The sequence below is a fragment of the Nannobrachium achirus genome (assembly GCF_963921795.1).
Source record: "Nannobrachium achirus genome assembly, chromosome: 10".
Lineage (NCBI taxonomy): Eukaryota > Metazoa > Chordata > Actinopteri > Myctophiformes > Myctophidae > Nannobrachium > Nannobrachium achirus.
This window is the reverse complement of record NC_137819.1, coordinates 41,772,782-41,797,324: the sequence shown is the minus strand read 5'-3', so window position 1 is coordinate 41,797,324 and position 24,543 is coordinate 41,772,782. Positions and strand designations below refer to the sequence as shown.

Here is a 24,543-nt window from a genome sequence, read left to right as displayed (position 1 = left end):
TGTGTCAAATGAGTATTTTAATGAACAAGTACTATACTTTGTTCGCCCCTTGGGGCAACCACACTAATTAATGTGATTTTATTTGACTTTACTACCAGCTTATATCGTCAAAACAAATTTTACACGGCTGTGCTGGCATGTGCCAGCCTATCCCCCGTGGAGGAAGCCGGGAGCTCCACTCATAATGCCATATCGACTAAGTGTTATTGTGTAGAGCATTGGCAATAAATATTTGATGTTGGAAAATTATAAAAGAGCTTTGATTTGCCTACATAATTAAATGATGTATGGCGTTGTGTTCTGTCTGATGCTGAACAGCACCATCATGATGCTGCACTCTAGGCCAATACAGGGGTTGACACTAAGGTCTCAGAGGCACTTGCCTGCCGGGCAAGTACAGGTCATGATCTACTTGCCCTCAGGTCTTGGCCACTTGCCCCCCCCTTGCAGCGGTGGAAAGTAACTAAGTACATTTACTTAAGTAGGCCTACTCTACTTGAGTACAATTTGGAGGTATTTGTACTTTACTTGAGTATTTCCAATATGTTTACTTCTACTCCACTACATCTTGGATCATAATATTGTACTTTTACTCCATCCTGCAAAAGAAATTTGAAAACTTTAGTTACTAGTTACTTTGCAGATATAAATTATAATATAAAACATACATAAACCACTTTAGCCTATTTTATACCTTGGATATTTGAAAATAGATGATCTGCAAGCTCTCATGTAGATCTGCTTTTTTCAAACATTTTGGTACTTTAAGTACTTATTGATGCCAATACTTTTCTACTTTTACTGAAGTAAATCTTGAATTCCGTACTTTTACTTGTAACACAGTATTTATATACCCCCCCCCCCCCCACACACACACACACACACACACACACACACACACACACACACACACACACACACACACACACAAAATAAAAAAGAAATAAAAAAAAATAATCATTGACTTGGTTGCTTGTTTCTCTCTCAAAAACAAAACCTGGCAACGCTGGACAACAGAGCAGACGATCACAGTCGGAGATGTGTTTATCTTAGCACAACGCTAACCTGCAGTGCACACGCATGCATTATGTAGCGCAACACAGGGAGGGAAACATCGGAAAAGCACTGTTGATAGCATGGAAAATAGACGCTTTGCATCTTCAGCGGACAGCAGCCTTTGCTATAGATTTAGGCACTTTTGCGGCAATAGTTCTGTCTTCTCTTCTTTCACTTTCTCCCCACTGTTTGGTGCCCTGTGCTTCAGCACGTAAAGCGTGTGCATTAATCTGGCCATGCTGTAGCATAATGTGAGTTTGTGTACTGTATGCCTTGTAGATTAGCTGTTTTCATCTGAGCGCACGTAGCCACTGGCACGTGTGTGTGTGTGTGTGTGTGTGTGTGTGTGTGTGTGTGTGTGTGTGTGTGTGTGTGTGTGTGTGTGTGTGTGTGTGTGTGTGTGTGTGTGTGTGTGTGTGTGTGTGTGTGTGTGTGTGTGTGTGTGTGTGTGTGTGTGTGTGTGTGTGTGTGTGTGTGTGTGTGTGTGGAGGGAGGAAGAGAGAGAGAGAGATATGGAACACTAGCCCCGTACCGTTCAAGTAGGCACAAATCTCATTATTATGTTGCTCAAAATGTGCACTTGCCCGGTCGGGCAGGCCAGTAGCACAATTCACCTGCCCGACCATTTTTTTTACTTGCCACGGGCAGTCGGGCAACCGTTAGTGTCAATACAACAAATGCTTCTGACGTCAGAAAATCTCTTGGTTCAGAAAGACTAATGCTGCATTCACACTACAGATATATAGTTGAACGTTTTGCTTGCTTGGTCAATGTTATCTCAATGGAAACCAGCTTTAAAGATACAGGAAACACACAAAACGAAGCTTTGGAAGCTTTAAAGCTGGTTTCCATTGAGATAACATTGACCAAGCAAGCTAAACGTTCAACTATATATCTGCAGTGTGAATGCAGCATTAGTCTATTGCAGAGAGTCAGGAGATCTGAACTGTTTCGCTTTCTGCTTTTTTAGCTGTTGAGCGAAGCTAACAGGTCAGAAGAACACAGCTTCCAAAATCAGTCCTGCAGTCACGTGATCAGGAAGTGCTCAAAATTCAGACTCTTAACTCCTCTGGCTGTCTCACATCACGTTCGTTTGCAGTCGCCGGTGCAAGTCATGACGCATGAACACGCATCTAGGCTTCTTTGTATTGACTGCGCGTTCATAGCAGAAGTGCTCGTTCATGAATTGGAGCCCTTGCGCTTTCATGAACAAAATCGATGACACAAAACGCGTCACTTTTCAGAGGTGTTTCAAACGCGGAAGTGCACTTCATGCGCTGGGTGAGCAACTCAATGCAAGTGAACAGGCGGGGATATCTCGTGCCCTCTCTATACTTATTATAACTCTATGGTATAGGCTCCAATAACATTTCCGATTTTAGGATTAATATGTTTTGGACGAAATCAAGGCATGGATGTCTATTTCTCACCGCCTGCATGTGTTTTGCCCCAATCTTTTTACAACAGCACAACACGGCAAGTAGAACATGACTTGTACTTGCCCAGTGGGCAAGTGCCTCTGAGACATTAGTCTCAGTCAACCACACACACACACACACACACACACACACACACACACACACACACACACACACACACACACACTTAGAGTGGCAGCTACACCCACGCATACACTTGGACATCTCCTAAGACTTCTTCAAAATGAGCACTTCATGCACTCATCATGACTCACCAGCACCACACTACAGGACATTAAACACACCTCATCATACTAAGGACTGCCATGGAAACAAGCTGTAAGCTTGCATTAGCCTTTTGATTATGGTGGGACAGATGTTAGATATCGCATCTGTGCATGGTATCAAACACGACACACGTGCATATCTCCTTGAATGGGCATACAGTACATACAGTACATACACACAGCCAGACGTAGGAGCGGTTGGCACTGCTCAAAAATGTTATATTGAAAAAAAACAGCAGATGCCATAGCACCCCAAATGATCACTGACTGCGGAAACTTCACAATGGACTTCATGGACACCATCGTGCTCAGCTGTGTTATTATTTTCTTTATCTTTTTTCTTACTTCTCTGTAACTTTGTAAATAACCTTATACTGCTGTGCTGCCTCTGGGCAACTGATTTCCCCCCTTGGGATAATAAAGGTATCTATCTATCTGTCAAGCAACTCTGACTTCAGAAGGTTAACATTTCTTTATTATAAATCCTTGTTTTGAGTGGTCTCGTGTAATATTGTAATATTTTGAGTGCTGGATTTTTGATTTTCATGAGCTGTATGCCATATCAAATCTAAACTAAAACAACGTTTTTGAATATTTCACTGCATGCGCAATGTATCTTAAATAAATGTATTTGTATTACAGAAGACATTGAACAATATTGTCTTTTTGTATACTTTCCAAGCATAACTCAGGCCCGATCATGTCAATGGCCTGGCCTTCATTTGCACGAGGGCCTACTCGGTAATCAGTATCCACATGCACTTTGGTTCTCCCAGATGGCTGTGTCTGGGAGAAAGGCTGGACAAGAGGCTGTGTAGGAGCACAAGCACCTCTTCCTCCAACTCACAAAACTGACTCATCCTCACCCTTAATCACAGTCTGCCACCAGCCATCGCCACACAGCCATCAACACATGCACATGCACACGCATTCACCACACACAGAGTCTGCAGCAAATCGCTGCTACATTTTGCCGCGAATCACAGCTAACATTACGGTCTATAAATACACACCTGCCTTTGCCAGTGGCACACACGTGTCGGTGGGTGGGAGGTGGCGGAGGATGAAGATTGGCACGGGGTACAATTGTGGACACGTGCAAGACGGAGAGTTTTTTTAATTGATTGAGTACTTTATTAGTCAGAAATGTAAACGGTACACTGGTACAGTGAGACATAAAAGCTGAAAGGATAACACAAAAAACCTCCTGGGGACTTGTTTCCATTGTGATCCTAACGTGAGATACGTTCATGTGCCGGGAGATGAAAGAACTGGTGGGAAGAGGAGTAGGGTTGGGATGCGGAATTGGACTACTTTATTTCGTAGGATTGAATTTGTGTTCATCAAAAACTATATTGAAGCCAAAATCAGATATATTTCTTAATATAGTATAGGGATCGTAAAAGGGAACAGTTTAGAAATCGGACCATAGTATAAAATCCTACACAGATTGCAAATCTCTCCTAACAAATCTCTCCTACACTCACTGTTTGGTCCTGTTATAAAATACAGGCATATTGGACAGATATTTTGCAAGATATGCAAGACATATTGGGTGTGGTATTACATATGAACCAGCTCTCTTTGTTTCTGGGTCACCCGATTCAAGATGCAACTATTGTTGCTAGCAACCATAGGCTCTATGACATCCTCGCTTTCACTGCCAGAAAGAATATATTCATGTCCTGGATAAGTGACAAACCTCCCACTAAGACTAGTTGGCATAGTGAAACACTCCATAACTAACAGTTATGGAGTGTTTCACTCTCGAATACCTGACATGTATGCTTCACTCTTCAACTGGACAGTTCATGAAGATTTGGGCTCCATACCTTAGGTGTCTTTCAAGCGTTTTTTTCTCCCATTTGTGTGTCAACTTTTGTGCCTTGTTTAGGGTAATGTGGTGTTTATTCTTCTGTCTTTATCCCTTTCTGCTCATCTCTCTTTCTTTCTGTCCTGAGGCGTAATTATGATGATATGCATGTCTTTAACTCACCATTTTATTTTATTTTTATTGTGAATATGTGTAAATATGCATACAGTATCTATATTTTTATCTGTCTATAATCTATTTATGTCAATTGTGGACTGTAAGAGGGAATCGTGTAAGGATCCCAACTAGTCGGGGGCGTTAGGGATATTTCACGCTAAATCAGTCTAAAAGTGCCACATTTTGCACAGATGTAGCCCAGGGCATGCTCTAATGATTTAGCTAGGGCGCCCGAGTCGGCGACCTTCAGTGTCGCCACAGCGGCCAAATCAAGTTGGGCTTCAATACAGGAGGAAAATACCCAGAAAAACACTTTTTTTCTGGGTATTTAAGTAGGATGTGAGGGGTCTAACTAGCGGTTTGTCATGATGCTGAATCCATTGCAAGCATTTGTTTTGCACAAAAAACATTCCTTGGGCTCAGAAAACGATGCATGTATGGGTGAGCATTCATGTTAGTCGGAGGGCTTAGGTTTTTTTTTCTCGTGCTAATCAGTCTAAAAGTGCAAAATTTTGCACTAATGATTTAGCTAGGGCGCCCGAGTCGGCGACGACCTTCGGGGTCGCCACAGCTCCAGAAAACACCCACAAAACTCTGAAAAGTGATGACTCATCACTTTTCATCACTAAACCATCGTTTTCTGGGGCCATTTGTAGCCTAAGGAATGTTTTTTTGTGCAAAACAAATGCTTGCAATGGATTCAGCATCATGAAAAACCCATAGTTAGACCCCTCACATCCTACTTAAATACCCAGAAAAAAAAGTGTTTTTCTGGGTATTTTCCTCCTGTATAGAAAGTCGATGGGAGCCCAACTTGATTTGGCTGCTGTGGCGACCCCGAAGGTCGCCGACTCGGGCGCCCTAGCTAAATCATTAGAGCATGCCCTGGGCTACATCTGTGCAAAATTTTGCGCTTTTAGACTAATTAGCACGAAATGACCATGTCATCTAACCCTAACGCCCCCGACTAAACCCTAAAGAGGACAGAGTGGCAGGACAGAGGAGGAGAAGAGGTCAAAGTCAGCCACATGAACCCTAGCGTCCCTCTCTATTCTAAACATGTCGTGATAGGTGAACATGCGGCCAAAATAGCAGATCTACAAGCTCACAATGTGTTGCGAACTTGTAGATTGGCAATTGTTTTGCCAAAAAGATTTGTGTAAAGACGGGAGTAGACCTAGTATAGACCACTGAGGCACTTTAAGTGTTTAATCTCTTAATCTAGTGCGTTCCCATGACTCTCCAAGATGCTTTGACTCACAGGAAAAATGTACTATAATCCCAATAGAATACTGTCTAGAATATGTGAATACAATGTCTGTTTGCCTGCTTTAGCTAAAGCTCTGTTCAGGAGCGGAAGGATGAAATCTGGATTTACTTAGGGTGTGTGTTTGTGTGTGAGAGAGTAAAGTGGAGGCTTCTTAACAGGTTATGAATTGAAGGTGCATATAAGTCACATTTGTTTAGTTTAAAATACTGTAAAATGTTAAATTGTTAGCAATAGAGTATTTGTTCAGTAACTGTCTCTCCAGCTCTTTGGCAAATATAAACAGAAATTAAGTAAGCATGTGAGAGTGGTTTATTGTATCGACTGTGATCTAGGGTGTCTATCCCCTTTTCAATGGGCTAGACCAGTGGTTCTCAAACTTTTTGGGCTTCAGTAGTACCCCCTTTTCCTGATTATATGAATCCAAGTAACCCCTTTAATCAACAAGACATTTTGACTAGAAAATACTGACTTGAAAAGTCCACTTTCTAAGTCAATATGATGAAAATAAAAGTAAGTAGCCTGTTTTCTATTCAGTAACAGTAAACAAATCTTAATTTGGTTAAAAGCTTTACGAAGCAGCACATTTACATACATTTGTCAATATCTTATCATTAAACATAACAGTAAAATAAATGTTTCCATTTTCTCTCAAGTACCTCTGCGTACCCCTAGGGGTACAGGTACCCCCCATTTGAGAAACACTGGGCTAGACCCCTTGGAGATGGATTGCTTAGGTGGGGCATACCAATAACGCCTACCAATCAGCTTCCAATACTTACCACACGACTTAATTACCCAAGCTGTGTTATTCATACGCTGAGTGTTGGCCAGTGCGTGGGATCAAACCCAGAACCTTGCGGTCCATAGGTGAGTGCGTTACCGACTGACTACCCAGACAGATGTACAGTACAGTCACAAAGAACTAAGCTGACAAAATAGGAACACTTTAAAATTGAAGGCTGATACTATCTCTCTTGATTGGCTAAAATTGGCAATTTTGAAACCACCCCGAGATTTTCTTTTTTCCTAAAGAGCTGGAGGTCATATTATGAGGTAATTTCCCTCCTGTCTGCCTTACTCTGTCACACAAACACACACATGCATGACCTGGCGGCCGGTCACTTTGTTTGACCAAACATGGCGATGTTCTGTGTTTGGTCACCATCAGTTTAGTCTCACACCAGCAGTTCCAGACGGACACGCGCGCACACAGTGTAAACAGACTATTGGTCCAGAAAGTCCAGAAACAAGCACTTAATCTATCAGAGGAGACAAATAATTAACTGGTCTGGGTTTAGCCACCACTTGCAAGGGAAAGGTCAGGATACAGACTCTCACTCTCACTCATTGCTTTTTCTTTCTTTTCCCCCTCCTTCCCTCACTCTTTTACACTCTTCATCTCCTTCTCTTTCTTCTCACACACTCTCCTGCTCTTTTTCTCTTTTTGCGTAGCATTGATTACGATTATTGTGAGATTGTATATTCTTTTAACCAGATTGAATAGTAATAGGCAGCTTATTAATGCCTGTCCTTATTATGTTTTGTTACATTTTAACAAGAAAGAAGACTGTATTCCAGCCTAAGAGGTTAAAGCAGCATAATGTAACCTTTTTTTGATGAAAGAAAATTGAATTTCCAATCTACAATTGGAGTGGTTTATTGAGACATTTAACAAGATATTGTCAAAGGTCACCTGGCCACATGATCTATCATCTGACACGAATTCTGGCCTGATGTTTAAGATAAGATTTACCCCCTGAGTAAGCAGGCAGGCTCAATGGGGAACAAAAATCACACCCAGTTAATTTCATTAAGCGCCCAGCGAAGCGTGGGACATATGTAGACAAAGCCAGATGTAGGAGCGGTTAGCACTGCTATAATGTATTATAGTATACTGTAGACTACCTTGTCTCACAGCACACCAGTGTGTCTCAGCACACCTTTTGGCAACCACTGCGGCCGTCATCAGTGTCTAAACTGACTAATGGTCTGTGGCTGGCTGAAGGGAACTAATTTAGCCAATCAATCACGGGAGTTCAGTCCCCCTTTGCCACTATAAGGTACTCTCCACTCTTCCGGGATGGCTTTTCATCAGGTGCCGTGGGACATTGCCGCTCTGTAATTTGCTTCCATTGAACCGCGGGAAGACATGATTGGCATCAAGGAGGTCAGGTCACACGCTTCATGTTGAGTGATTTACTGTGATTAGTCCTGGCCTGAGTGAGTGGCCTCACACCTTGTGGGCGTTCCAGTTCAGTCCCTCCAGACGCCTTTGGTTCCATGGGGTTAAGGTTGAGGTCAGGGCTTCGTGCACTGTCTGCAGGCCAGGGAAAGTACCTCCTCACACATCACCACAAGTGTGTGTGTGTGTGTGTGTGTGTGTGTGTGTGTGTGTGTGTGTGTGTGTGTGTGTGTGTGTGTGTGTGTGTGTGTGTGTGTGTGTGTGTGTGTGTGTGTGTGTGTGTGTGTGTGTGTGTGTGTGTGTGTGTGTGTGTGTGTGTGTGTGTGTGTGTGTGTGTGTGTGTGTGTGTGTGTGTGTGTGTGTGTGGGGATCCACAGTGCTGTCAGCACTTGGCACCGCGCACCGCAACTACAGGGCAGCGCTCTGTGGACCTTTTCAGGCTGTGACCCCCCAAATAATCATATTTTAACTGGGGACCCCCACCCTGACGAGCACTAGAGTTGAGGCAGTACATTTTGTATAACACGGTTCTATTGTGAAAATAGCAGATCTACATGGCATGCTCATGAGCATGTAGTAGATCGGCTATTTTCACAATTTCTGCCTCTAATATTTGACAATTTGGCCAATGTTTAATTTGTCATTTTAGAGGTATTAAAAAGTCCTTAAATTGTCACTTTAGAAATGTGCAGATACCCTCCATACACTTAAACTTTATGTTGGTTTGTTTACTGTTCAGTGAGAAAACAATGTTGCACATTAAGTAGGGGTGGGCGATATGGAAAAATACAATATCACAATATTTTCCCAAGCTGTATCACGATACACGATTTTATCACAATTCTTTTTCACATTGGTTCTTATAGTTATTTTTCAAGTTACTTGACAAAAACTAGATTCTCTAGGTTCCTTTTGGGAGGTCTAATTTGAACTTTACAAGTATGTAACTCTGACAGTATACAAATGAAACCAAATGGACCCTTACGGGTCCATTTGGTTCCATTTGTATCCTGTCAGAGTAAAGTGGAGACCTTAAGATTTTAAAGTTTGAGGGCTACTGATTTAGACCAAAATAATGGTTTAAATTGAATTCTGCAATGAATCTCTGTATGAATTCTGCAATGAATCTCTGCATTAACGATTCAACAGGATTTCTTACAAGGCTCCCTCGGCCTCAATTGTATCACGATATATACGATACCTCTGAAAAGGCATATCGTGGAGACATTGTATCGTCTCAACGATAATTATCACCATATCGCCCACCCCTAACATTAAGTTAATCATCTGGGGATCCCCAAAGATAGTTTGGGGACCCACAGGTTGAGAACCACTGCTGTTGTACACGGTTGTTGTTATTATCCAGTTCCTCCTTATAAAGGACCTCACCGACGCAACAATATTCTGTCAAATATCCTAGGAAAGAAGTAGCAAACTATGAATATGATTCCTGCTGTGCAAATCACATAAATCAAATCAATGAACCAGAAATGGAAATTAGAAAGCTTGAGATATAGGAAGTAAAGCCAGCCAGGAGGTGGGGACAAACGTGACAGTCAGAGAGAGAGAGAGAGGTGGCAGATTGTTAGCAAAGCGTGCGTGAGTGAACAGGAGAGACAGAAATAAAAGTGACTGTCATCCCCTCCGGCAGGTAGGGACCCGACGTTCAGTCTCTTCTGGCAGAATCTGCATTTTCTTTCTTTCCTCGTTTTATACGGTATTTCTGAGCTTTGCTTCCTCTGCAATACTCTTCATATGGTGAAGAGCATGTGCATGCGTGACTGTGTTTGTGTGATTTATATCTTTTTTTATTGTTTTCTTTTTCTACGTTGAGATCGGATGCAGAGAGCCTGCTGTGCAGAGGTGTTTTGTCTTAGGGAGTGTGTGAATTTAAGTGAGGGGAATGGATTTCGATTACAAACAGAGTGTGTGTGTGTGTGTGTGTGTGTGTGTGTGTGTGTGTGTGTGTGTGTGTGTGTGTGTGTGTGTGTGTGTGTGTGTGTGTGTGTGTGTGTGTGTGTGTGTGTGTGTGTGTGTGTGTGTGTGTGTGTGTGTGTGTGTGTGTGTGGTAAATGTACTGTACACACATACGTCACTCTTAAGGGCCTATTCATTGTTGATAGACTGTTGATTGACTGTACATTATTACCCAGATACTGACTTGCTGTTGAAGCCTTTTGACACTGTACATTCATGATGATCGTCTGTACCCATGCAGTCTTATGCAAAGGTTAAAGTGTTATCTAGATAGCATAGTGATAGTAATCTCTCTGCATTTGATGTAATTACCTCTGTAAGTTTACTGTGCTTACTATAAATCACTCTGGATTAGGAGCGTCTGTTAAATGCCTAAATTTTACACACACACACACACACACACACACACACACACACACACGCACACACGCACACCCATTTATTTATTCATTAGCAATAGATAGAACTGTATATTCACATTCAGTGTGTTGTACTGTATGTTAAATTCAGAGACCCAGTGCCCAGTCTTGTGTCAGCAAAGGCTGTCAATTTTTTATTTTATCTTGATTTTATTGTTATTAACTTTTGGTTCCAGGCTGTTACTCTTACTTGTTCCTGTGTTTCACTCATTCTGCTGTTGCTGCTATGACACCTGAAATCAACGTTTTTAGGCCAAAGACCCCTTAGTTGAGAGAGAGATGAAGCAGGGACCCCCACAACCTTTTCATAGATTCCATATGGTTTTCAACGTTTGACGGCGCAATTGTCAGTGTATTTTAGATTCATGTCAATTTGTGTTTTCAGATATTTAACCACTTGAACCGTCAATACTTAATAAACCTGAACTTTCACTCTGTACTTAGTCTGCTCTTTTCCCCTCTACACCAAAGCTCTTTGCCAAAAATAGCCGATCTACAAGTACTTGTAGATCTGCTATTTTTGGCTAAAGTTATCCGAATATGGATGCTAGGTTTCAAGTGGTTAAAAAGGGACAAAAAAGGTTTCATACAAAGATTGGGAGGACCCCCTGTAGTAACTCTGAGGACCCCCTAGGGGTCCTGGACCCCCTGTTGAAGACCCTTGCAATAAAGGTTCATTTATCATCTTCTTATCTTATCTTCTTCTTGTCTGCCTCCCTCAGGTAGAGGTGGCCCCACTGCAGATGAGGGAAGATGTTGGCTATGGACCAAGGAGTGGTGGAGGAATGGCTATCAGAATTTAAGGTATGATTTGTATGCGTGTGTGTGTGCGCACGTGTGTGTGTGTGCGTACATCATGTTCATGTGCACTTGCCTCCAGAATCGGATATGAGAATGGTGCACCCATGATCAGTATTCTGTTTGTCACGCTTTCAGCCTGCAAAATCGTTATTTTCACCTCTTGTTCGTATACACACAGAAACACAGTACATTTACATGCTCGTAGAGAGTACTAGAGAAGCACACAGATGCGCGCGCGTGCGCTCACACACACACACACACACACACACACACACACACACACACACACACACACACACACACACACACACAGAGACAGACATGCACAGACACAAAGACATGCACACCAGAGATCACACTAAGGTGGTAATTGCCGGTTTTGGCAGTTTTTTCATGACAAAAGCTGGGTAAATATTAATCCCTCCGGACATCCTTTTATTATTATTACCGCAAATCCTCTGCCTGACCCCCAAGTGCTCTCTCTCTCTCAGTCTCTCTCTCTGTCTGTCTGAGAGGATGACAAACAAGCAAGATGGAGAGAGTGGCACATAGGAGTAGTTCTGTGTATACAGTAGATAGATAGATACCTTTATTATCCCAAGGGCAGCACAGCAGTATAAGGTTATTTACAAAGTTACAGAGAAGTAAGAAAAAAGATAAAGAAAATAAAAAATAAGAACAGAGTACAGTAAAGAGCAAGGTACGTCAAAGAAAGTGAACGAATACTATATATATATATATATATATATATATATATATATATATATATATATATGTATATTAGGCTTGTCACCAGAACCGATACTTCGGTACCTAGTCGATGCCAAGATGTGACGGTACTGTACGGTACTGACTTTTCTACAAGTACGGTAGTACCGAGGTACCGTTGGTACCGAGATGCCAGATCTGGCCGCTTCTTTTGTGTTGTTTTTGGGCTGTAAATGAGCGGTTATCTGGCAACCCTCACCCTCTGATGCTGTGTACGTGACGACGTGGAGTCGTGGAGTACCACGCTTTAAGGAGAAAAACAACAACATGCAACATGGCGGCGCCACACGCATCTGCGACGCTTCGTCTTTTACCAGCAGCGACAGCTGTCCCTCCATTAGTTGAGAAGAAAAACTAACCAAAAGTCGCGTATAGTACTTTGCATTCGAGGATGAGCGGGGATTAATAGTTGGTCGTCAAAAAACCTGTATGCCGTTAACCGTTTCCAGACGAAAGGGAGGAACACATCCAACTAGCGAAACATCTAAAAAGACCGACATCCAGACTTGTACAAATAATTCAAGGTGAGTGCATTTGAATTCTCGTGTAATCATTGTTGCCCATATCTAATAACGTTACTATGGTGACTGGTGAGCCCACACAGTAAATGAGCTGCCTGGCAAAGTAACGTTATGTCCAGCTCCAGCCTCGTCACGGAGAGCAGCCCCCGTCTGTCCCCCATAATAAAGTTATATAAAGTTGCCAGGCAGCTCATTTACTGAACCGCCTAACGTAACGTTAAACAACCCTGGAATAATACATACGCTATTCTTTGTTTGAGAAGGCTGGCATTGCTGTTTAGCCAGTGTTCTTTTGAGTTTCCTTTTTTTTACGCTAGGATTGTGTGTGTGTGTGTGTGTGTGTGTGTGTGTGTGTGTGTGTGTGTGTGTGTGTGTGTGTGTGTGTGTGTGTGTGTGTGTGTGTGTGTGTGTGTGTGTGTGTGTGTGTGTGTGTGTGTGTGTGTGTGTGTGTGTGTGTGTGTGTGTGTGTGTGTGTGTGTGTGTGTGTGTGTGCATGCGGTCGTAATAGACTGTGTGTGTGCGCGCGCGGTTGTATAGGCTATGATTTGTAATAAATAAATATAACTAAAAAGGGTTTCACCACGTCATTAAATTACTGCTTGCACTGTGTGTGTGTGTGTGTGTGTGTGTGTGTGTGTGTGTGTGTGTGTGTGTGTGTGTGTGTGTGTGTGTGTGTGTGTGTGTGTGTGTGTGTGTGTGTGTGTGTGTGTGTGTGTGTGTGTGTGTTGCTGTAGTCTAAGCTACACCTACTAACTGAAATATCAATGTTCTTTTCACAGTATCAGCCAGAGGAGGACTTTGACAGGGAGGACAGGCCAGAGCAAAGCCAGCAGCAGCAACACACACAGCCAACACTTTTATTTTATTAATGATACATTTTTTAAGGCTACATGCACAGTATTTTATTTTAATCATTTAAAGCTACATGCAACTTCTGTTTAATCATACAGTATTGTTGTTTGTTGTTCACTTCTAATAAAGGAGTGTATGTTGAACTACTTGGGATTTATTGTTTATTTTTTATTTTTACCGTGGTATCGAAATAGTATCGAGAATCGTGGAATTTCAATGGTATTGGCATCGACTACTAAATTTCTGGTATCGTGACATCCCTAATGTATATATATATATATATATATATTTAAAGTGTCCTTATGCACAACTATCAATACAGTACAGTGCCCCCAAATCAAAGTGACCCAATACAGTCAATGCTAGTTAGTGCAACAAGTATCTCACATGTCAAACACAAGCAAAAATACTCAAAACTACTAACACAACCTAATAGTGCAGAGTGTCCAAAGGTCAGTGCGATATAAAAACAACTAGAAAAAGAAAGAAACCGTTACTGTTTTACATTTCAATGAAAACAAGGTTAAAATGTGCCATGTTTTTCTCCTACAAATCAACCCAACAATGCAGAGACATCTGAAGATGAAACATCCAACAGAGATGCCCATAGAGACCGCACAACAGCTGTCCATTTAATTATTGGCGTCGCTGCGACTACAAGGTCACATCATCACGTGCAGCTCAAAACACGAGGTTAAGCACAAAGATGGATACATGTACATGTCCTGTCCTGTAAAACGTTACCATTTGAATTGAAAAGCTCTATGACGGGGGTCCTCAACATTTTCAGGCCAAGGACCCCTTGGTTGAGAGAGAGATGAAGCATGGACCCCCACGACCTGTTCATAGATTCCATATAGTTTCATTGTTTGACAGCACAATCATCAGTGTATTTTGGATTTGTGTCAATTTGTGTTTTCAGATATTTAACCACTTGAATCGTCAATACTTAATAAACTTCACGCTGCAAGGCGTTGTGAGCTTGTAGATCTGCTATGTTTGCTAAAGTTCTCAGAATATCTGTTTTACGCTACAGTTTACAGTTTACAGTTTAGGCATTTAGCAGACGCTTTTAATCCAAAGCGACTTACAATAAGCAGATAATACATCACTATAATAAACAAGATAACATGTCAGAACATCAACAACAATATAACAAATGCATTTGAATATCAATCTATAAAAAAAACAATATAATCAGTAAAGAAAAAAGGATTCTAAAAACCTAAAAAACAAATGCTAACTAGCTTCCTGTATGGTCATTCAGTGTTTCAGGAGTGCTATGGGTTTAGGTGGAGTCTGAAAAGGTGAGTCTTCAGTCCACGGCGAAAGCCAAGCGTGTGAGTCTGTTGTTCTAAGTGCGACAGGGAGTTTATTCCACAGCTTGGGAGCCAGGAGGGCAAACTGTCTCGGACGAGTGGATTTTTGTCCTGGGGCTTTTAGCGAGGGTTCTGTCAGCATCCATGTGTTGGCTGATCTAAGTGAACGGGTGGGGGTGTAGGGGTTGATCAGGTTTTGGAGGTATGGAGGAGCCATACCTTTGGCTGCTTTGAAGGTCAGCATCAGTGTTTTGTATTCAGTGCGGGCCGCAACCGGGAGCCAGTGGAGTGAGCGGAGAAGGGGGGAGACATATGAGAACTTAGGCTGGTTGAAGACCAGTCGTGCCGCAGCATTTTGGATCAGTTGGAGAGGTTTAAGTGCACATGCCGGGAGACCAGTGAGGAGAGAGTTACAATAGTCAAGTTTTGATATGACAGATGTCTGGATGAGGAGCTGGCTGGGCTGCCTCCTGGGTGAGGAAAGCTAGGATTCAAGTGGTTAATATAAAAAAGGAGAGAACTGTTTCTATCACACAAAGATTTGGAGGACCCCCTGTAGTAACTCTGAAGACCCCCTAGGGGTCCCGGACCCCCTGTTGAAGACCCCTGCTCTATGAGGACTTGAGGACACTGTGTGTAGGGTCTCTGTAAAAAGCTTAATCAACTTTCCTCCAAAGCTGTCTTAACTGCAGACGGATAGAGCAGCCACCACTGATTAGCCTACTGTATTATGTTGGCGTAACCTATTAGTAGCCCGTTTGATTTATTAGCGGACGCTAAGCCAATCAACGTTATGAAGGGTTATTGTGAAGTGGCCTATTTCTGTGCAGTAACCCCCTGTGAATGCTTGTTATCCTCAAGAAAATGTATTCTGATAAACTGTTGAGAAATCATTACCCACGCACACAAAATGTGAGCCAATTCAATATTCAATTATTACTTTTTTTAATATTCAAATTGTTAGTTAGAAAATAATGTTGCCATAACTGTTGTTGGACTACATTTATACCCCTTCTTGTCGTTGATGCATTATTAAATAAGAATGGATATGGCCATTATTTTTTTCTATCAGACATTTGAATGCATTCATCCTCGTCATTGTGGCTGGCACTGCAGTTTGAAACCCTAGCGCAACCTCTGACACACACACACACACACACACACACACACACACACACACACACACACACACACACACACACAAGCACATACACACACACAAACTCACCCAGACACCTCTCTCGTTGAAGTGCTCAACTGAGGAAGTGACTACAATGAGAATTTATTTAGCATATCATTTTTTCCCTGTTGAAAACATTTCATAGATTTTCAAACGTATTCCTTTTTCGTCACTTTTTGTCTGTCACTAAAATGAAGTAAAAAGAAGTCTACAACAAAAAACTAAACGGAACTAAAGGACAAAAAAACTGAATGCAAAGAAAAACATGAAAAGACTTCTGGATTGGGAGTCTTACATCCTTACAAGCTCCTATCATCTGTTTCAGATGACCTTTCCATAATCCTCAAACATTTTCCCAAAATAGTATTTATACTTTCTTTGAAAGGCATTTCTTTGTATATTTAAGTTATTTGTCATATCTGCCCTGTGCGATTTTTGATTACGTAGCCTAAAAGTCAAGCTTGTAGATCTGACGAGTCGACGCCATTGTACAATTGAGTAAAGTATTACTCAAACACAAGTGCACGGTTGCATGATTGCTGGCCAGGTCAACAAACACCTGAAATGACATGGGGCCAGAGAGCAGATTTCCCCATAGATATGTGTAAGTTTGAGAGAACAAGTCCCTTGTTACATCCACTTTGAACTGAACTGACCTGCTAGAGGAAGTAAATGAATGTGGCTGACAGCGTTGTTAGTTCCTCTATCTCTATCACCTTGTGGACTGGACTGGACGCTGTCACCCTGTTTGACCAGTTTCCCCACATTTTTCTTTTTAGCTTTTTCCCCTTTTTTCCCCTCAATTTAGTAATGTATTTATGCCAATTGTGCAATTCACTGCTGTTGTGTCCTACTGACTCCCCTACCAGTGAGGAGCCCCCACCGGGAGGACGACGTAGGGCCTTCATCCTACACCTCCCGCCCAAAACTCCCTGCTGACGGGGGCCGCCCCCCCCCCCCAGCCTGTAGGATTTTGTGCAGTGGACAATTATCACCCTTCCTGACCGGTTTCCCTCCCCCGAACACAGGCCAATTGTGTTAGTGTAGATACTCGACAAAGCCGGATGCACCGCGTTGGATTTCCCCACAATTAAGACCAGCAGGAAGTGTCTCTGTCCTTCCTAGCTGAGAGATAATGTCACCATGGTTATGGTAGTTGACTCCAGAGTAGACATTGTATGCATGCACCGTATATTTGAGGTGGGACATTTTCACGCTTCTTTGACCTTTTCTGACGAGACAGAAAATCTATCGCCCTCTCAAATAAGAGTTCAAGCTAGTCAACACTGATGTCACGCTCTATCAAGGATAAGGCTTTGATCAATAAACATTTTGCAGTTCACCTCTAACCCTGTGTGTGTTGTGTGTTTCAGACGTTGCCTGACAGTGCGGTGTCCAGCTACGCCGCATCACTGAAAGACAAAGGCGCTCTGGTCCCAGCGCTCTACAAAGTCGTCCGAGAGAACTACAGCGATGTATGGGCACACACACACACACACACACACACACACACACACACACACACACACACACAATTACCATGGGATTATTTATAGAAACAAAATTACCCTGTCAGTCAGATAACCAAAAATACATTTGGTCTCGATTTCCGTAGCTGTCTGGCTGTCACAGAGACACACAGACACACAGACACACACACACACACACACACACACACACACACACACACACACACACACACACACACACACACACACACACACACACACACACACACACACACACACACTGATCCCTCTTTTACCCAAATACATGTAGGTTTGTGTGATCATCATTCTGGCAGCTTATCTGGTTTTGGACAGCAGGAGAGATGACCTAGTGTGATCATTTATTTAGAAATATGTTCAGTATTTCTGCCTGCCGCTATCTGTCAAGTTCCATAACTGTTGTTGTTGATGTTGCATTCATTTGTTGGTTATTGCATAATTCATATACCTGATGAACTGATTTTAGTGACACCCACGGTATTTCCTCTAGTGCCTCCTTTAAGTGATTATGCAATAACTGTCACCCCACCCCAATTCTGCCACTATTAATAATAATATAAAATGTCTGTTTTGGATTTAACATTTTTTCTCCACTAATGAGATCGCGAGGCTCTAAGGATGTCAGTCTTAGGCGCCGGCTACACAGAGCTGGATATTTCTGAAGCTAGACATTTTTTATGCGTTTGGGGCTTGCAGCCACACGAAGCTGGATATTTTGGCTGCGAAGCTGTATATTTTTGAAACCGGATAAATAAGTGGAGAGATTGAAAAATATCCGATTCACTGGATCCGTGTAGACGGGGAACCCGGATATCTCTGAAGACTTTACTGTGTGTGTGCTTGTTAGACCTAGATATCTTTGTCATGTGGACCTAGATATTTTTCTATGTGGATATCTGAAAAAACGGCATATATGAAATATCCAGCTCTGTATGGACCTAGATATGTTTCTATGTGGATATCTGAAAAAACAGGATATATATATATATAAATATCCAGCTCCATGTAGCCTATGCCTTAGTCAATTCTATCCGTTTGGGTGTAATGAGCAGCACAGCCTATAGGGGCTGCCTGCTAGTAGGCCTGTCACAATTATCAACATTACTGGTAATCGCCTAATGGCTATTATTTGAGATGATCTAAAAATAAATGAGCATTTCCATGAAACATTATTTTTAGTTTTTGTGGAAATGGCAGATCTACAAGGCAAGCTCAAAACAATCAGATATTTCCACTATTCATGTTGTGTTTTTTATTGTATAAAGTTATTAAAATGTAAAAGATTTGTCTTTTTTGGTTTACAAAACCTAAAAGCCAAACAGAAATGTAATTTTTTTCATTCATGTTACAATGTTCAAGAGGCAGAAATGCAATTAAATTGGCAATCGCAATTATTTGAATCGTCAAATAAAATAAAAACTATTGTGACAGCCCTACCACCTGCTTTTTTGCACTTAGTTGATGTGAAATAACGTGTGTGTGTGTGCGTGTGCGCGTGTGTGTGCACATGTGTGTGTCCCACCCCAGCTGCTAGAGCCGGTGTGCCACCAACTGTTTGAGTTCTACCGGAGCGGGGAGCCGCGGCTGCAGCGCTTCACCCTGCAGTTCCTCCCCGAGCTCCTGTGGAGCCTGCTGTCCGTCAGCGCAGCCAGGGACCCGCACACCTCCGGCTGCATAGAGGCCCTGCTGCTGGGCATATACAACCTGGTAGGATATGATCCATCCATAGAGGCATATACAACCTGGTAGGATATGATCCATAGAGGCATATACAACCTGGTAGGATATGATCCATAGAGGCATATACAACCTGGTAGGATATGATCCATAGAGGCATATACAACCTGGTAGGATATGATCCATAGAGGCATATACAACCTGGTAGGATATGATCCATAGAGGCACATAATCAACTGTTTTAACTGGGGACCCCCCCCCCCACCCTAAGCACTAAGCGCTGCGAGACGTTGTGAGCCCCCACCCTAAGCACTAAGCGCTGCGAGACGTTGTGAGCAATTTTACAATTTCTGCCTCTAATATTTGACAATTTGTTTAATTTGTAATTTTAGAGGTATTAAAACTTCCGTGAATTGCCACTTTAGAAATGTGGAGATACCTTCTATAAACTTAAACTTTATCATGGTTTGTTTACTGTTGAGTGAGAACACAATGTTGCACATTAAAGCTAATCATCTGGGGACCCCTCAAAATATGAATACATTTGGGGACCCCCCCTTGGGGGTCCCGACCCACAAGTTGAGAACCACTGGCCTATAGGATATGAAGCATATAGACCCTGCTGCCGGGCTTCCACAGATAAATATTGTGAAAATAGCCGAGCTCACAGCGGCTCGCAATCCGAAGCATTATGAGCTTGTAGTTCGTCTATTTTCACAATGTTTGCCTCTTTCCTACTTAATATTTGACAATTTGGTCAATTTGGTATTAAAAAAAATTGCTTAAAAGTCATTAAATTGTAATGTTAGAAATGGGATTAGCTGTTGCACCCATAAATGGGTACCGGATCACTCCGTAGGAAGGAGAGCTGTGAAAAAAACTGAAACCGAAATTAAGAACGCTGTTTGTATGCAGTGTTGTTTGTGCGTCATCATGACTGATGCCTTCATAGAGCAGTGTTTGACAGTGTGGAGGCCGGGGCTTCTGTATAAAAGGGTGATTTATACTGCCAGCGTCGTGCACCTAAAATAGCAAATCGTCTCTATCGGGTGGAAACCTCGTATGTTCAAAACCGTTTGAAATTCAAACGTAGCAGATCTTCCAGCTCCAAACGCAGTGAGATTTTCGAGCTTGTGGATCTGCTACTTTTGATACTTTTGTGTGACGCCGCAACGCTCTAGTATGATCAAGTTGGGTATTCATTTACGAAAAAACATGGAGATACGAGGTTTCTTGCCAGACAACAACAACGAAATGATCAACAAGCCTGCATCACCTCACACTGCGACACGTTGTAGGCTTGTAGACCTGCACCACGTACTGTATAAACCAGGGGTAAGATGCTGTACATGTACGTTCACTTGTGTGTGTGTGTGTGTGTGTGTGTGTGTGTGTGTGTGTGTGTGTGTGTGTGTGTGTGTGTGTGTGTGTGTGTGTGTGTGTGTGTGTGTGTGTGTGTGTGTGTGTGTGTGTGTGTGTGTGTGTGTGTGTGTGTTCACGTGTGTGTGCAAGCAGCTCCCTGTGTGTTGTCTGCCTGTGTGAAGCAGAGCGCCCCTAAACACTCCACTCTGAATAACAGAGTAGGTCAGCTGTCACTCAAAAGGCTGTCTGGCCGCAGCGCATTAATCCACTTGACATTAACACACACATGCAGGGGGGCAGAGAGACCCCAGGGTGCGCGTGCACACACACACACACACACACACACACACACACACACACCCTACGTGAAGAGCGATTATGAAATAAATAAGCCCACAATTTCCTCCACGCTTTAGGGGCTACACACTTCAAAAAAATTGCTTTTCTTTTTCGCACCCACCCACACAGACGCACACAAAAAAAACACGTTTTCTCTCTCTCTCTCTCTCTCTCTCTCTCTCTCTCTCACAGGAAATCGTTGACAAAGATGGCCAGAGTAAAATATTATCCTTCACTGTACCTTCCCTCTCCAAACCCTCTATATACCATGAGGTGAGTGCATGCACACACACACACACACACACACACACACACACACACACACACACACACACACACACACACACACACACACACACACACACACATGCAGAGAGCGACAATTGACGAAGATGATCCTATTATCATGATTGATTATGATGTTATTAGTGATTATTTTTACTATCTAGTTCTTTATGAAACATAATGATACTGATACTTGATAGTTAGCAGTTGAGAGGCCTTCACCAGGCCTCAGTAGCTATTGTTTTGGTAAAGCCTATCTTGTTATCGTACAGCTCGTCCCAGAGACACAGTAAAACTATAGTGTCTGACCTTTCTTCTTTGCAGATACATTGTTTCGTCTCCTCATTGCCTCATTGATTATTGATTGATCTGAATTCCTCCACACTAGTAAACTCGGATTGCATGTAAGCTAAACATATAGCATCAGTCTAAACAATAATACGGTAAAAGAAAACTATACATTGAAACCATCAGATACAGGTAATCAATGGACTTAGAATCTGTTTATATAACATGCTATGTAAATTACAGTTTAACATTGTGGTCAATAAAAACAAGCCGCACGCACGCACGCAAGCACGCACACTCACACACAGACACACACAGACACACACACACACACACACACACACACACACACACACACACACACACACACACACACACACCTCAAACGCTTCAGTTTGCCCTTGCAGACAGGACCCTGACTAAGAATGTGATCTATATCTCCTCATTCCATCTACAACACCCTCACCCCTGGCTCCTCCAGCCTTCAGCCATTGGCTCCATAGCGCTGACGGAAGGAGCCCTGGCCAATCACGGGCTGAGCACGGTTGTGTACAGCGGACCACACCTGCAAAGAGAAACCTTCACAGCACAGAACAGGTGAGATGTGCAGGAGCCATGTTTGTGGCTATAGGCTAGATAGAAGGTTCTCAACCAATTAAGACCTGAGGCCAATTCTAAAAATCTCTTCTAAATCCATACGTTTTCTGATAAACGTATGTGGTGGTCAAACCTTTTCATGTCTAGGACCCCCAAAGGTATATGGATTTGGCCACTGAACCCCATCCCAAAATGTTTTGTTCTAGGGACCCCCAGAAGCAAATACTTTATTTAAAAATGTTGCTCTACAAGCTCAGTGCGTCACTTCATGCCTCGCTATGAGCTTGTAATTTGCTTTTAGCTAGCTAAAGTATAAAATAATCGATTGAATTCATTGAATATTTTATTAGACGTAAAACGGCATGAGTACAGTCAAATCACTTTGTCTAAAAGGATTTCACCAAAAAAGTCCTTGCGGTCTTATTTCCATTGGTGTAATGCTTTTTAGCTCAAATCTAAAGTGACACAGATGCTTTCACGATTTTAATGGGTTGAACGTTTCCATTTCAAGGAACCCCATTTGTTTTATCGCCACTGTCGAGCAGAAACCTTGTACTGTATGTCCCCATTTTTACTTTTTATGTTTCTTTTTTTTTTTTTTGAAAAACGTATGTTTCTCTATTAGTGTTTCTCAAGCTTTTTCTTGTTGAGCACGCCTAGAATTATATGTATGTGACCGTAGACCAGCATCTCAAAATATGTTAAAGATTTGGGTAGCACTTTACAATAATGACCTGTTATAAAGCATTTATAAACATTTATAACACATTAATAAGCAGCTTGTAGATGAGTAATAATGAATGAATAAGCGGTTAATACATGTTTATTTAAACATTTATAACTATATTTAATAATCATTTATAAATTGTTAGTAACTAGTGAACTATTCATGAATAAGCCATTTATAAACAATTATAAATATATTTTAAATCATTTGTAACCAAAGTTATTTAGTATTTATAAGCTATTTAGAGATAAATAACTAATCATTTACAAGCTATTCATATACATTGGTAAATGTTTAGTAAAACATTTATAACCCTTTTTATGCCTTTGTAAATGATTATTAAAACATTAATAACACAGTTATAAGTTATTTGTAGATAAGAAACTAATCATAGACAAGCTATTTATATACTAATTCATTGTTTACAACTGTCTATTTATGTGGCCTCCATTTTTGTTCATGTTTAACAAATGCTTTGTAAAGCATTCCTAAATTATCTATAAATCATTGCTAGATGTTATCAAGAGCCCTAATGTAAAGTGAAGACACTTCATAATCTACAACTGTCTGTTAATAACGTGGCCTCCATTTTTGTTCATGTTTAACAAATGCTTTGTAAAACATTCCTAAAATATCTATAAATCATTGGTAGTGTAAAGTGAAGACCACGTTAACAGACAGTTCATGTTTAACAAATGCTTTGTAAAACATTCCTAAAATATCTATAAATCATTGGTAGTGTAAAGTGAAGACCACGTTAACAGACAGTTGTAGATTATGAAGTGTCTTCACTTTACATTAGGGCTCTTGATAACATCTAGCAATGATTTATAGATAATTTAGGAATGCTTTACAAAGCATTTGTTAAACATGAACAAAAATGGAGGCCACATAATAGACAGTTGTAAATAATGAATTAGTATATAAATAGCTTGTCTATGATTAGTTTCTTATCTACAAATAACTTATAACTGTGTTATTAATGTTTTAATAATCATTTACAAAGGCATAAAAAGTGTTATAAATGTTTTACTAAACATTTACCAATGTATATGAATAGCTTGTAAATGATTAGTTATTTATCTCTAAATAGCTTATAAATACTAAATAACTTTGGTTACAAATGATTTAAAATATATTTATAATTGTTTATAAATGGCTTATTCATGAATAGTTCACAAGTTACTAACAATTTATAAATGATTATTAAATATAGTTATACATGTTTAAATAAACATTTATTAACCGCTTGCTCATTCATTATTACTCATCTACAAGCTGCTTATTAATGTGTTATAAATGTTTATAAATGCTTTATAACAGGTCATTATTGTAAAGTGCTACCAAGATGGGTAATAGTGTTCAAGATTTTTCAAAAACAGCAGTGCCATGCCGTGTGCTTGTATATTTGCTATTTATTAATAGTTAAATCATAAAATAATGGTTAAAGTGGTTCAAATCTAGAGTGACGCGGATGCGTTCCAGGTCTAAATGGTTTAATGCCCTACTTCGTCATACAAGAGTGTCAAGCTAAACTAGTGAAAAAGGCAGATTTACAAGCTATTTTCTATACCAGTAAGACACCCTAAGGTCGATGGGCGCATGCAGACTATAGCCCCCTATATGGAGATATAGCCCCATATATGGAGATCCCTGATGTCATCAATATCATTCAGCAGAAGGATATAGCCCCATATATGGACATCCCCAGTCGTCTCCA

General features: G+C 41.3%; 1 protein-coding gene across 2 annotated transcripts in view; it reads left to right on the top strand.

The window, feature by feature from the left end:
* The window catches only part of hycc1 (hyccin PI4KA lipid kinase complex subunit 1), a 63,095-nt gene that overhangs the window by 21,800 nt on the left and 16,752 nt on the right, over nucleotides 1-24,543 (top strand). For both annotated transcript variants that reach the window (XR_013962474.1, XM_080736012.1), the window contains exons 2-6: nucleotides 11,322-11,403; nucleotides 17,414-17,515; nucleotides 19,076-19,255; nucleotides 21,119-21,199; nucleotides 21,981-22,096. Coding sequence is in view for 1 of the 2 variants with exons in the window: in XM_080736012.1 (XP_080592138.1) it covers nucleotides 11,353-11,403; nucleotides 17,414-17,515; nucleotides 19,076-19,255; nucleotides 21,119-21,199; nucleotides 21,981-22,096 (530 nt within the window). In the remaining variant the exon portion in view is untranslated. The remainder of the gene's footprint in view (nucleotides 1-11,321; nucleotides 11,404-17,413; nucleotides 17,516-19,075; nucleotides 19,256-21,118; nucleotides 21,200-21,980; nucleotides 22,097-24,543) is intronic.